This window comes from Trachypithecus francoisi, unplaced genomic scaffold (genome assembly GCF_009764315.1).
Source record: "Trachypithecus francoisi isolate TF-2019V2 unplaced genomic scaffold, Tfra_2.0 Lachesis_group1, whole genome shotgun sequence".
In the NCBI taxonomy this organism is placed as follows: Eukaryota; Metazoa; Chordata; class Mammalia; order Primates; family Cercopithecidae; genus Trachypithecus; species Trachypithecus francoisi.
Genome location: NW_022681454.1, coordinates 163,253,390 through 163,267,483, shown reverse-complemented (window position 1 = coordinate 163,267,483; position 14,094 = coordinate 163,253,390). Strand labels below are relative to the sequence as shown.

Genomic DNA, 14,094 nt, shown 5'->3' with positions numbered 1-14,094 from the left:
GGGCAACAGAATGGGCGATAGTCTCAAAAAAAAAGAGAAAAATTTTTTTTCTAAAAAACGTATTTTGTACAAAAACTAGCCAGGCATGGTGGCACATGTTTGTAGTCCCAGCTACTCAGGAGGCTGAGGCAGGAGAATTGCTTGAACCCAGGAGGCAGAGGTTGCAGTGAGCCGAGCTGGCACCACTGCACTCCAGCCTGGGCAACAGAGCGAGACTCCATCTCAAAAAAAAAAAAAAAAAGGATAAAGTGATACTGGATTAGGGTGGGCCCTAATCTAATGGACTGCTGTCCTTACAAAAAGAGAGAGTTAGACACAGGCAGATGCTCAGGGAGAACACATTATGACAGAGGCAGAGATTGGAGTGATTCATCTGCAAGCCAAGGAACGCCAAGGACTGCCAGCAGTCACCAGAAGCTAAAGCAAAGGCATGGCACAGATTGTCCCTCAGAGTCCCCAGAAGGAATCAACCTCCTGACACCTTGATTTTTCATTTCTAGCCTCTGTAACTCTGAGGGAATACATTTCCATAGTTTTAAGCCACCCAGTTTGTGGTAATTGTTATGGCAGCTTTAGGGAGCTAATATACTGGCGAACATATGGACTTTCCAGAGAAAACTGCAACCCAAGTGTTTCAGGGTGATGCCTGGAAGCAAGCTCACTGACACTGCAGAACCTCGCAATGGCTCAGGAATTGGAAGTACCATACGTCTTCAGTGGGTTGAGCTGAAAAGAGACTGTTAAAAGTCCCAGAAGCAGTTAAGACTCCTAGATTTCCTCCCTGGGCAAAGTCAGGGGAACACTCTCTATGCCTCATTCCCAACCTGAAGATTGTTTCTTTTGGGAGATATGGAACCAGAATATGGATTCAGGGACACCAGACACAGCTAAAGGTTAAAATGCTATTATGAAACAGTGGTGTTAAGTGAAGGTATGCATGATAATTAAATCTTATTTTATTTTTGTTTGAGACGGAGTCTCACTGTCGCCCAGGCTGGAGTGCAGTGGTATGATCTCAGCTCACTACAACCTCCACCTCCTGGGTTCAAGTGATTCTTGTATCTCAGCCTCCCAAGTAGCTGGGACTACAGGCACGTGCCACTATGCCTGGCTAATTTTTGTGTTTTTAGTAGAGATGGAGTTTTACCACATTGGCCAGGCTGGTCTTGAACTCCTGACCTCCAGTGATCCACCCACCTTGGCCTCCCAAAGTGCTGGGATTACAGGCATAAGCCACCACACCCGGTGGAGAGTTAATTTTATGTGTCAACTCGACTGGACCACAGGATGCCCAGATACCTGGTTAAACAGTATTTCTGAGTGTCTGTGAGGACCCTGAGTAAAAGAGATTACCCTCACCAATGTGGGTGGGCATCATCTTATCCATTCAGGTCTGAACAAAACAAAAAGGTAGAGGAAGGGAGGATTCACTCTCTCTCTGCTAGATTTCTTGAACTGAATCTTTGATCTTTTCCTGCCCTCGGTGATCCTGGTTTGCAGGACTTCAAACTTGAACTGGAATCTACACCATCGGCTCCCCAGTTATCAGGGCTTCAAACTACAATATGGGCTTTCTGGGTCTTCAGCTTGCAGACAGCAGATTGTGCAGCGTCTCAACCCCCATAATCACATGAGCTAATAGATAGATAGATACAGATATAGGTATAGATATAGATAAGTAGATATCTATTCGTTCTGTTTCTCTGGAGAACCCGGACTAATACAGTGCATATAATGAAATTATTAAGACTCCCAGCCTCCTTCCTGCATTGGGCTCCAAGAAGTCTGTATATTCTCAAAGCGAGTAATTCGAAGATTACTCTCTAGAAGAAAATAAACAGCTGGTCCTTGCCCCGCATCATCTCACACCTTGTCCAGCAGTGAACAAGCCTTGTCTATGTTCCCAAAGCACCCTTTCAGAGCCTCATTTTACATATAAATTGACAGCAAGGATCACTACACAAGATAAAGAATGCCTCTAGCACAAACGACAGGGACCAAATATAAACAACCAACCAAAAAAAACTCAAAAGAATCAAAGTCAATGCAGAGTTATGTAGAAAGCATTTTAAAAGCCCTATAATTTACATCTTCAGAGATAAAAGGAGCTATATTCATGAAAAATAATGTAATGCTATAAAAGAACAGAGAATAAAAAGGGTACTTAGAAATGAAGGTATAATAAACGAAATAAAGTAATCTGATAGTCATTTGTCCAATTAAGTTGAAAAAGTCACAGAGAAAGTAGAATGAAAAGATGAAGAGATAGAAAATAGGACAGACAGGTAAGAAAAAACATCAGCCAACAAGGTCCACACAATCTAAATAACAAATCTCAAAAAATAAGAGATACAATAAGAGAGGGCGGGAAGAAATGATCAAATAAATAATATCAGGAGAATCCCCATAACTGAAGAGCATATGTTTCAGGATTGAAAAACTGATCAATAGGAATGTGAAAAGACCCGTAAGCAAGACACTCGATTGTGTCTTAGAACACTGGGAATAAAGAAAAGATCCTGGGGCTGGGCGCGGTGGCTCAAGCCTGTAATCCCAGCACTTTGGGAGGCCGAGACGGGTGGATCACGAGGTCAGGAGATCGAGACCATCCTGGCTAACAAGGTGAAACCCCGTCTCTACTAAAAAATACAAAAAACTAGCCGGGCGAGGTGGCGGGCGCCTGTAGTCCCAGCTACTCGGGAGGCTGAGGCAGGAGAATGGCGTAAACCCGGGAGGCGGAGCTTGCAGTGAGCTGAGATCTGGCCAGCCTGGGTGACAGAGCGAGACTCCGTCTCAAAAAAAAAAAAAAAAAAAAAAAGAAAAGATCCTAAAGCTTCTTGAGACAAAACAAAACAGAAACGAAAGCGGTTTACATATCAAGAAATTTAGTGACCTGTGAAGAAGAAGGAAATACAATGACGTAGAGTTTCTCGACAATTCTGGAAGCTAAAATATTGTGGAGCAAGCCCTCCAATATTCCGAGTGAATGTTATTTTCAACGTAGAACTCTGTGCTCAGCCAGAATAAAAACAGTTCCAGACATGCACGCTCCGTGGGAAAAAAGACCTGGCAGCAACTTCCCTCAAGGAACTATTGGCGGCTATGTTCCACAACACGAGGATATATAATCAAGAGAAAGGAAGACACAGATTCAGGAAATAGAGAACTCATCTCAGGAATGAGGAATAAGACCTTCCCACGATGGATGTGAAGGAAGACCAAGGACATCAGTTGAGAGCTGTGCCTTCCAGATTTTGATGTGCATAGGAGTTACCAGGGGATCTTGTTGCAATGCAGATACTGATTCAGTAAATCGGGGTAGGGCCTGAGATTTGGCGTTTTTAACAAATTCCCTCCGGATGCTGAGGCTGCTGGTTCAGGTACTACACTTTGCATATCAGGGGTGTAGAGAAAAAACATTCCAAATTGTACCAAGAAGACGACGGTACGAAGACAGAGACCGACAGACATTGATTTCCTTCTTGGAGATAATCGGGATTGAATTAGTGTAAGCCAATAACTGTAAAGTAGGGGAGAGAGAGGGATGGAGGAGAAGGAGAAAAGGACTAATATATTAAGTAAATTTAAATGAAGAAAAAACAAGGAAGGGGCTGTATTGAGGACAGCCGCATACATCCAAACTTGCCTCTAGTAGACCCTAAAGAGGAAGGTTGGACCACTCTAACGGATTCAGATTCAGTAGTCTAGGGGTCTCTGGAGCGACCCTGGCAGATGCTCCTTAAAGCCTAGATACAGACTACGCGGACAGAAGACACTCCTTTCCCGCGTATATTAGGGGAGTGGGCGGGGCCTCAAAGCGCCCTGCGCCAGGCCTCAGGGGGCGGGGCATGGGCGGAGCCTTTTCCCTAATGCCCGAGTGGCGCTGGGATTCGGATTGGAGGCTTTTGAACCCGGAAGCAGTTGGGGGCGCTCGGAAGCGGCCGCGTATCGGGGAATTCTGCTGGCGCTGCAGCTGCAGAATGGTCGGCGGTGGCGGGAAGCGCAGGCCCGGCGGGGAGGGACCGCAGGTACTGCCGGAAAGGCTGTGCGGGCTGCGCGGGGCGCTTTGGGTGACAGCCAGGAGGCAGCGCGTTTCATTTATCTAGTGATTATTAAGCTTGCTGTGTGTCTGGGGGCTGCGGTTTGCTGCGGGGACCCTGCCCAGGGCCGCTGTTTCGCGCCCTGCAGGGGTTTGGACAAGGAAAGTAGCGCCTCTGCGTCTTCTGCCCAGCTCCTCTTGGCGCATTTCCTGGGGAAACGGATTAAGCCAGCCGGCGGTTCATTCAATCGCCCAACCAGATTGATGGGGAACCGATTACATTCTAGACATTGTGCGGGACGCTGCGGATTCGGGGTCAACCCGCCTGCCCCTGCTCCTTGTAGAGCCCCCGGCCTGGGGAAGAGGGACACAAGTGAATACTCATTCTACTGTTACTTGTTTGGGATTATAAAGCTGGTGTGTAAAAAGTGCTATGGAAACACTGAAGGAGGATTTAACAAGTCCCAGGGGGTGTTAAAGAAGACTTTTAAGACAACTCTTTGAAAAAGGGTTTTGAAGGCAGATGAATAAGATTTTGAGACAAAAAAACTGTAGGAGATGTTTGGGCATAGCGGAGCGTTCGGCTTGGCTAGAGCCAGGGAAATGGGAAAGTAAGAGGGACCTGATCATAAAAGCACTACTGAGAGGGGAGGACGAGAAAGTATGTGCATTCTCTCGTACTTTACTACGATTTCGGAAGTTCTGTAACCTCCACAGTAGCAATAAGGGGAATCAGGCAGGAAAGAAGTGCCGTTGTGATAACTAAAGTTTTAGAAAAATTCCTCTGGCAGTGCCATAAATCGGACAGAGTGAGACAGTCTTAGAGGGCTTAATTAACTGTTAAAGGGCCATGCGTATAGGCATTCTTCATATTGGCTCATGCACTCTAGGAATACCAGGGTAAAGAAGAGGAGTAGCCTCCGAAGGGGACAGCTGTTCTAAATTCTAGTTGTTAGGGATATGGAGATGCTGAACTAGTGTGTGAGTTAAGGCACAGCTGAAAAAATTCTCTTTTTGAAGGTGCAGTGAAGAACTGCTTTGGTGGAGTGATGTACTTAACTAGAAATACAATACCAGAAATGAAGATGAGTCTGTAGAGACTATAACCATAAAGGCCAGCATTTGTGTATTATGTGCTAGGACTGTCCTGTGTATTTTTACATATAATAACATTCCTTGTAACAACCCTAAGATATAAGCGCTGTATGCCCTTTTTTGCAGATGAGAAAACAAAACACAGAGAGGTTAAGTAACTTGCATAACGTTGGAAATCAGTAGAGTCAGGAGTCTACCCGGGCAACCTAACCATTATGCAAAACTGCCTTTCAGCAAGGAGATTCAGCCTTTTCTAATAACATCTTCAGTTGGAGGAAAGACTGTTATAAAAACAGAAGACAGGATAACTCAGGACTTCATATGTTCCTACTGTTCTATATTTGCTGTTGGAGAAGCAACATAGTGAAGTGGTTGAGAATCTGCTGTGGAGCCAGATTTAAACCTGAGTTTAAATCCCTTCTCTTCCACTTCCTAGTTAGGGACATAGGGAAGTTAATGTCAGTTTTCTCAGCTGTGGGATGAGGTTAATAGTATCTAGCGATGAGACAGTTGAGGACTAAATGAGTTAATCCACAGAAGGTGCTTAGAACAGTGAAATAGCACAAAATACGTTCTCAAGAAGTATGACTTACTACTTGTTTTTACTATGATCTTTACTATTTGCTGTTATTGATACTTCTGGATTCATTTTTCAACGACCTTTTTGTTCAACGTGTTTTTTTTTTTTTTTTAATTATAAATCAGACACATAATCCTTAGCATAATAAACTGTTACTGGCCGGGCGCGGTGGCTCAAGCCTGTAATCCCAGCACTTTGGGAGGCTGAGACGGGCGGATCACGAGGTCAGGAGATCGAGACCATCCTGGCTAACACGGTGAAACCCGGTCTCTACTAAAAATACAAAAAAAACTAGCCGGGCAAGGTGGCGGGCACCTGTAGTCCCAGCTACTCGGGAGGCTGAGGCAGGAGAATGGCCTAAACCCGGGAGGCGGAGCTTGCAGTGAGCTGAGATCCGGCCACTGCACTCCAGTCCGGGCGACAGAGCGAGACTCCGCCTCAAAAAAAAAAAAAAAAAACAACAAAAAAACCGTTACTATATTCATGATTGTCTTTGATCTTATTTATGTTAAGTAATACACAGCTGTGAACCCATTGCTCAACCCCAAAGCTGAAACAGACAACAGCTCTACATCTAAACGTGTTCCTCTCCTATGGGTTCAGCCTGATTTCTTCCTGTCAATTATGTTTGATGTAGCTATCCTGAATTTTGTTTTCCCTTGCCTTTTAAAATTAGGCTTATCTCCTATGAGTGTATACCTAAACGATATTTATTCTTAGTTTTTGAACTTCATAAAAAGGCTATCATGCTGCATATAATCAAAGGCTTTTTTCCTCATTAAAAATATATAATAGAGATTGGTCCATATTGTGTAGCCATACAGTAACCATTCGGTACATGACAGAGATTGGTTCCAGGAGCTTAGGAGAGCATACACTAATTTTTAAAGCAACAAGAAAACAAGCCATCCATCTCATTAGCCAAAGAAAACAGTTAGTAGTCTAGTATGCAGTAACACATTTCCATATATCCCCAAATCTGAGCGTACCCAAGTTCCAAAGTTGTTCCTGTGGAACCCGAGTATACGAAAAGTTGGTCCCCTCTATAAGTGGATTTTGCATCCCAAGAATACTGTATTTTTTTATTTGCATTTGGTTGGAAAAAAAATTCATGTATAAGTGGGTCCACAAAATTCAAACCCTTGTTGCTCAAGGGTCAACTGTAGTATGAAGTGTAATAGTCTATTGTTTGGAAGCCTTATAACTATTCTCCTAACAATAGGTATTTCATTTGTTCTATTTTGTTTGCTCTTGGAATCAGTGCCATCATGACCATTCTTGTGTCATCCGATTACATTTTGTAGACATTGAATGATACCTGACATAACATTAATAAACTTCAGACTACTGGAAAAATGAAAGAATATAAATATGAGAATCATCTAGCTCAGAATTTCTTAACTTGAGCACTGTTGACATTTGGGGCCTGTAGTCCTTGTGGAGGATGCCTGTCCTGAGCATTGTAGGATGTGGAGGATGCCTGTCCTGAGCATTGTAGGATGTGGAGCATACCTGGCCTCTGCCCCACTAGCACCCTTCTTCCGACTGGTGACAACTAAATAGGTCTCCAGATGTCCCCTGGGGGGCAAAATCACCACCGGTTGAGAACCACTGCTCTAGGGAGGAAAGGAAAGAACTCAATCCAAAAAGAAAGAATCTAGGTTCATAGAAAGAAAAACAGATTGCTTCTTAGTAAACTAAACATACATAACCTCCCATTAAGCATATTGTCTTTACAGAAATGTATCAAATATCTAGTAGGCATTATAAAACCTAGCATACTTATATAATGAACCTATACTGTGGGAGTCCTAGAGATGAGTATTGTAACTTAATCCTGGCATTTAAAGGCCTTTTCTGAAATAATTGGATTTTTGGCCTAGAGTTTAGTGCTATTCTGCTAGCTTTGTTAGGAACAGTGGATGTTTAACATTGTCACTAACTTTCCCTCTTTATTTGGAAAATCGAAAGGGAGGTATCTGTTTTTAAGGCTGAGTAATGAATAGCTCAGATACAACTCTGGATGTTGCTGAAGAAACAGCCTTTTTTTTTTTTTAATTATACTTTAAGTTCTAGGGTACATGTGCACAATGTGCAGGTTTTTTACATATGTATACATGTGCCATGTTGGTGTGCTGCACCTATCAACTTGTCATTTACATTAGGTATATCTCCTAATGCTATCCCTCCCCCCTCCCCCACTCCACGACAGGCCCGGGTGTGTGATGTTCCCCTTCCTGTGTCCAGGTGTTCTCATTGTTCAATTCCCACCTATGAGTGAGAACATGCGGTGTTTGGTTTTTTGTCCTTGCGATAGTTTGCTGAGAATGATGGTTTCCAGCTTCATCCATGTCCTTGCAAAAGACATGAACTCATCCTTTTTTATGGAGAAACAGCTTTTTAACTAATGAATTGCTTATATCCAGTTACTTCTGACTGTTTCTGGTGTGATCAATGAATCTGTTTAAAAGACTCACACCTTTAACCAAAAGAGGGCAAAATTCTTTATTCCTCTCTTCCTGCTCTTTATTATTTCTTTCTTTTTTTTTTTTGCCTTTTTGTTTTTTGTGGTTTCCATTATCTTACAAAAATATATTTAAGGACTTGCTGTGTGGATTCCTCTTAACCACCATATAACTACTCTTTTTTTCCTGTGCCCAAATGAATTCCTAGATTTTACTCAAATACCATTTAGAGAGTTTTAAGGAAAACACATGTATTTCATAGAGCTGGGTGAACAAGAGTGAGTGATACTGTTATGCAAGGAGAGTTACTGAAATTACTAAAGATAATTTGGAGAACTAAAGTTTGTGTGCTAATTTTCAGTGTGAAAAAACAGTTGATGAGAAGAAAAGTAAATTCTGTGAAGCTGATGTCTCCAGTGACCTTCGAAAAGAAATAGAAAATCATTATAAGCTTCCTTTACCTGAAGATTTCTATCACTTCTGGAAGTTCTGTGAAGAACTTGATCCTGAAAAGCCATCTGGTGAGTTGCTCCAGAATCATTCTTGTATCAATGGAAAAAGTAATGTAATAGGAAACGGGCTGGGTGTGGTGGCTCATACTGTGTAATCCCAGCTGAGGGAGGGGGATCGCCTGAGGCCAGGAGTTTGAGACCAACCTAGTCAATCTAGTGAGACCTCTTCTCTAGAAAAAAATTAAAAAAATAAAAAAGCTATGCATGGTTGCATGTGCCTATAGTCCCAGCTACTTGGGAGACTGAGATGGGAAGATCCCACCTTGAGCCCAGTAGTTCAAGGTTGCAGTGAGCTCTGGTCACTCTAGCCTCGGTGACAGAGCAAGACCCTGTCTCTAACACATACAATAATTGCCCAGGCATGGTGCCTTATGCCTGTAACCCCAGCACTTTGGGAGGCCGAGACAGGGAGATCACTTGAGGTCAGGAATTTGAGACCAGCCTGGGCAACACAGTGAAACCCTGTCTCTACTGAAAATACAAAACTTAGCTGGACATGGTGGTGCACACCTGTAGTCCCAGCTACTCGGGAGGGTGAGGCATGATCATTGCTTGAACCTGGGAGGCAGAGGCTTCAGTGAGCCAAGATTGCGCCACTGCACTCCAGCCTGGGTGACAGAACGCAAGACCTTGTCTCAAAAAAAAAACAAAAAAAAAACCCTAACCAAGAATATTAACAGTTCATAGAAAAGGAATATTTTCCAAGATGTTTCTAGTAAGAGAAAATATAGTAAGAAATATAGATTAATGCTATAGTAATGCCACTGTCACCTATTTTATTGGCAAAGGTAAATTTCATCACGTTCTGGGGGAATGTGAAGGAAAGTAAGTACTTTCATTATGTTGCAGGACTTTGAATATGATTTAACAGTTCTGCTTCCAAGAACTTGTCTTATGGATTAGATAAACTAAGAAGTATGTTTGAGGATATTTAAACAAAAAAATGGGAAATGGCTTAAATGCCTACCAATACCACATCTATTCAGTAGATCTTCATTGTTTTAAAAGCATGAAGCAGATTTTTAGGAAACAATAAACTATCATGCATGAAATAAGTGAAAAAGAAGAGTGTATAGGATATGCTACCATTAGTATTTTTAAAAGAAAGGGAGGGTGGGGAGAGGGAGTACACACATATCTCTGTGTACTTTTCTGTGTGCTTATTTTGTCTCTGAAGGGATGAAGAAACTGTTAATGGGCTGTGATCATTACTTTGCACGATACTATTTACATTTTTTAACTAGTAACCACTGTCATACACCATTGATGGAAATGTATATTGATACATACTCTGAATTTTGCCAGTAGATCAAAACAGGACTGTAGTTGTTTCTTTAAAAATAGTCATACCCGTATACAAACATTTATTAGCAAAGATGTTCACTGAAACATTTTAGAACAAAAAAAAGAAATAGTAAGTATCCCTCAGTAAGAGAATAGATGGTTACCTCTTTATAATGCAGTATCATGCCCTATTAAAAATCATGTAAAATAACACTGAATAGCATGGAAAATATTTGGAAAATTTAAGTGGGTCAGGATGGAGGACAAAAGCAGATTACAAAACAATCCATCTCAGTTTGTTACATATTTGTATCTGTTCATGGGAGTGGAGAGTATGGAAATTTGTTACTGTATACTAGACTATTAACTGTGTTATCTTTGACTAATGAGATGGATGGTTTTAGTTTTCTTGTTGCTGTAAAAATTACTGTATTCTCTCCTAAGCTCCACTTGAGCTAAACAGTTTTTCCTGTCCAATTATCTCCATGCTTCTATTCACGTTATTACCTCTTACAGGAATTTTTTTGCTTTCTTCATCCTTGCCTCCTTATAAAACTGGGTCCTGCCTAGAGTTCTCCCCTTCCTCTTGGAAGTAGCAAGGACCCATTTGAAGTTATACATTGTACATTGCACAGACTTCATGTCTTTGTGGTTTAGTAGTACTGACTGTGATCTGTGAATAGAGAAGGCATATGGAATCATCTAGGGTTAGGGTTGGCCAAATAGATTGTCAAAGAGTCAAGGGAATCTGGTGTGCTAGCTGAGGTAGAGGAAAGGGGGATAAGAAGTGTTTTTTACTTTTTTTTTTTTTTTTTTTGGAGACAAAGTCTCACCCTGTCACCCAGGCTGGAGTGCAATGGCATGATCTCATTTCACTGCAACTTCTGCCTCCTGGGTTCAAATGATTCTTGTACCTCAGCCTCCCCAGTAGCTGGGATTACAGGCGTGAGCCACCACACCCGGCTAATTTTTGTAATTTTAGTAGAGATGGGTTTTGCCATGTTGGCCAGGCTTGTCTCGAACTCCTGACCTCAGGTGATCAGCCCACCTCAGCCTCCCAAAGTGCTGGGATTACAGGTGTGAGCCACCGCACCTGGCCTGTTGTTTACTACTCTTAATCCACACATCTTTGCTATCTTTCTCGTCCCTTAACCTGTGTGTGCTACAAGTATTTGAGGCTAACTGCAGTGTGGTAATGGGCCTGTAGAAATGCTAACCAGTCTTGCTTTGGCTAAAATAAGAAACAACAGCAATGTTTGAAATGTTAGGCTAATTCAGTGGTAAATTTAAGAGGAAATCCCAAACGTAAATACCACTTTTCCTGTTACTCTGACTTTTCTATTGAATGTTTATAACTGACATCTTCACACATAACTCAAGATTTTCTTTTACTTTAGAAACTTTTAAAGACAATTGCTTAGAAATAGTTTACTAACTGAAAGCATTATTTCCTATCTGTCTCCAGAAAGTATTGTCTAAATTTATTTTCTTTATAGATTCACTTTCTGCAAGCCTTGGACTTCAATTAGTTGGTCCTTATGATATCCTTGCTGGAAAACATAAAACGAAGAAAAAATCAACAGGCCTGAATTTTAACCTTCATTGGAGGTTTTACTATGATCCTCCTGAGTTCCAGACCATTATTATTGGAGATAATAAAACTCAGTACCACATGGGGTATTTCAGGTAAAGGATCTTTTCTTCACCTCTAAAATACAGCTGCTGTCCTGCTAATGAGGATACATAGTTATTCACTAGCCTCACCTATTGCGGAATCTGGCCAGCAGCCCGCAATGCAACGGGTCTCTCTCTTTGTTACCAGGAGGATCGGCAGGTCGAGAAATAATAGACAAACACAAGATAGTGAAAGCTGGGTTCAGGGGGGTCACCGCTTTCTCGTCCCACAGTGCCTCCAATACACTGGAAATACCAGTGTTTATTATTAAGTTTAGTGAGGTTGGGGGTAGGTTAGTGAGGGATTTAGGGTTGTTTGATTATGAGGTGAGATGGTCACGTGGGAATGAAGTAATTCTTTAACATAACATTTGTGTGCAGAAGTACAGTATATAGAGATAAGAATTTACAGTATAGTGTGTGCATCAGTCATTTCTAACAGAGCCTTAAAACAGAACCATGGTCTTTCCATAACCTGTGATTAGCAAGATATTAATCAGCAGTAACAGTTGTAACAAAAGCTGATTACAAACAATCCATAGAAACAGGACATGAAGCTAGACAACCGATTAGACCAGAAATTCTCAGAAGGGAGTATGTCTTAACCCTAAAGAGGCCTAGAAGAGCCGTGGCAAGATGAGGGCGTTTATAGCCCTATCTTATCCATATGGACAGGCGCCCCGCGTGCATCCATTTATAGGCTCTCCACGAGGGTCACATTCCATTTCCAGAGCTATGAACATCTGCTTTTACGGGATAGGAATTTTGGTGATGTGAAACCTCCCTGACTGCACGTCCATTCATAGGCTTTCTGCAGGGGGAAGCACATCACATGCTGTTGCCTCATTCTGGCAGTCCAACCTGGCATTGTCTTTATACAATCCTGCATGCAATTTTGTATTTGCAATAATAGGAGCATTTCATCTTTTATTTCGTAGCAATAGTTTCAGGGGGTCTCCCTACATCTCCCCCTTTTCTCTGATTTAAATGAACCATAGCAATCATAGCTTGCTGCTGATCACGATTGGATTGAAGAATATTTTTTCCAATTTTACACATGAACAATAAACTATAGCACAAATTATACACAGAACAAAATTAACGATAGTGCCTCCTCCCAAAGATTTTGCCCATTGAATGGGGTTGAGATTAGATGACCCCTTACAGACACCGTCTAAAACTTCAGCACCAGGTAAAGCAGTTAAGTGTGCTTGAGAGGCCTCAAAAATCTGTTCTTTTAGCTTGCTTATGTCTAAACTTAAATTATCTTCACTTCCTTGTAAATGACATTTTACTGATTCTCAATTGTGAACAGACTCATTATATTGGAACAGAGTTATACAAAAATCAGAAGTATTCCAATCACATTGCATTTGTAATCTATGTTCTAGACTCATAATTTTATCTCCCATCCATATAACCGTTTGTCTTAGATCATTAATTCGATTGACCAATTTTTTATCAATACTTGACTGAGAATTCCACATCCGAGTAGAATTTTTTTGCCATTTATCCACAAAATGAACAGCGTGAATAGATTGATGTAATGCAACTCCGGCAGTAGCAGCAGTTGCAGTAACAGCAATCAAGCCCGTTATTACTGCAGTTAATGTAAAAATAAATCATTTACTCCTTTTAAGAATTTTGTGTAGAATATTATTAGTAACATGGATAGAAGGGGAAGATTCCCAAGGCCTATGTAAGGCTACGGGGAACCAAATACCTTTGCTGGCTCTGACTGTTAAAATACTATGATACTGATTAAAGGATGAGTCAATACAAGTATACAAGTAACAATTAACACAGGTAATTATGTTGGTGTTTGAACTAGTATGCATCTTTCCTACTAATAACATATATGGTGGTTTAACACAACTTTTAAGTGGTATAGTTTTGTTGGATTCCATATAGATAGTATATATATTTTGGGATGGTATTCTTTTTTTTGTGAATGTGGGGTGGGGGAAATAGGTTGTACGAGAGGTGATGGGGGGACATTAGCAATGGGGGGGTATAAGTCCTCATAGTCTTTACTATCCCGTCTTTGAATTGACCTTTTGACGATTGCCATAGTGATATTTTTGGCTGTGTGAAAATAGTAGTGTAAATCAATCTGTTATCTTAGTTTTCGAGGTGACAAGGTGGATTTACTTATAACACTTTCTCCAGCCCAAACTCTCATACCAGTCATAGCTATGGTTAATCTCCATAATTCTGGCCGGGCGCGGTGGCTCAAGCCTGTAATCCCACCACTTTGGGAGGCCGAGACGGGCGGATCACGAGGTCAGGAGATCGAGACCATCCTGGCTAACACGGTGAAACCCCGTCTCTACTAAAAATACAAAAAAACTAGCCGGGCGAGGTGGCGGGCGCCTGTAGTCCCAGCTACTCGGGAGGCTGAGGCAGGAGAATGGCGTAAACCCGGGAGGTGGGGCTTGCAGTGAG

General features: G+C 41.7%; 1 protein-coding gene across 1 annotated transcript; it reads left to right on the top strand.

The window, feature by feature from the left end:
* Positions 1-3,848: 3,848 nt before the first annotated feature.
* Positions 3,849-11,720, top strand: LOC117084972 (histone PARylation factor 1). Its single transcript, XM_033213347.1, has 3 exons — positions 3,849-4,028; positions 8,541-8,700; positions 11,472-11,720. Exons 1-3 carry the CDS (start codon positions 3,849-3,851, stop codon positions 11,663-11,665), a joined length of 534 nt encoding a protein of 177 aa, XP_033069238.1. The 3' UTR covers positions 11,666-11,720.
* Positions 11,721-14,094: the final 2,374 nt, after the last annotated feature.

Coding starts and splice junctions, on each gene's coding strand:
- LOC117084972 (XM_033213347.1), top strand. CDS start 3,849: ATGGGCGGAGCCTTTTCCCTAATGCCCGAGTGGCGCTGGGATTCGGAT. Junction 4,029..8,540: donor CCGGCGGGGAGGGACCGCAG/GTACTGCCGGAA, acceptor GCTAATTTTCAG/TGTGAAAAAACAGTTGATGA. Junction 8,701..11,471: donor TGATCCTGAAAAGCCATCTG/GTGAGTTGCTCC, acceptor TTTTCTTTATAG/ATTCACTTTCTGCAAGCCTT.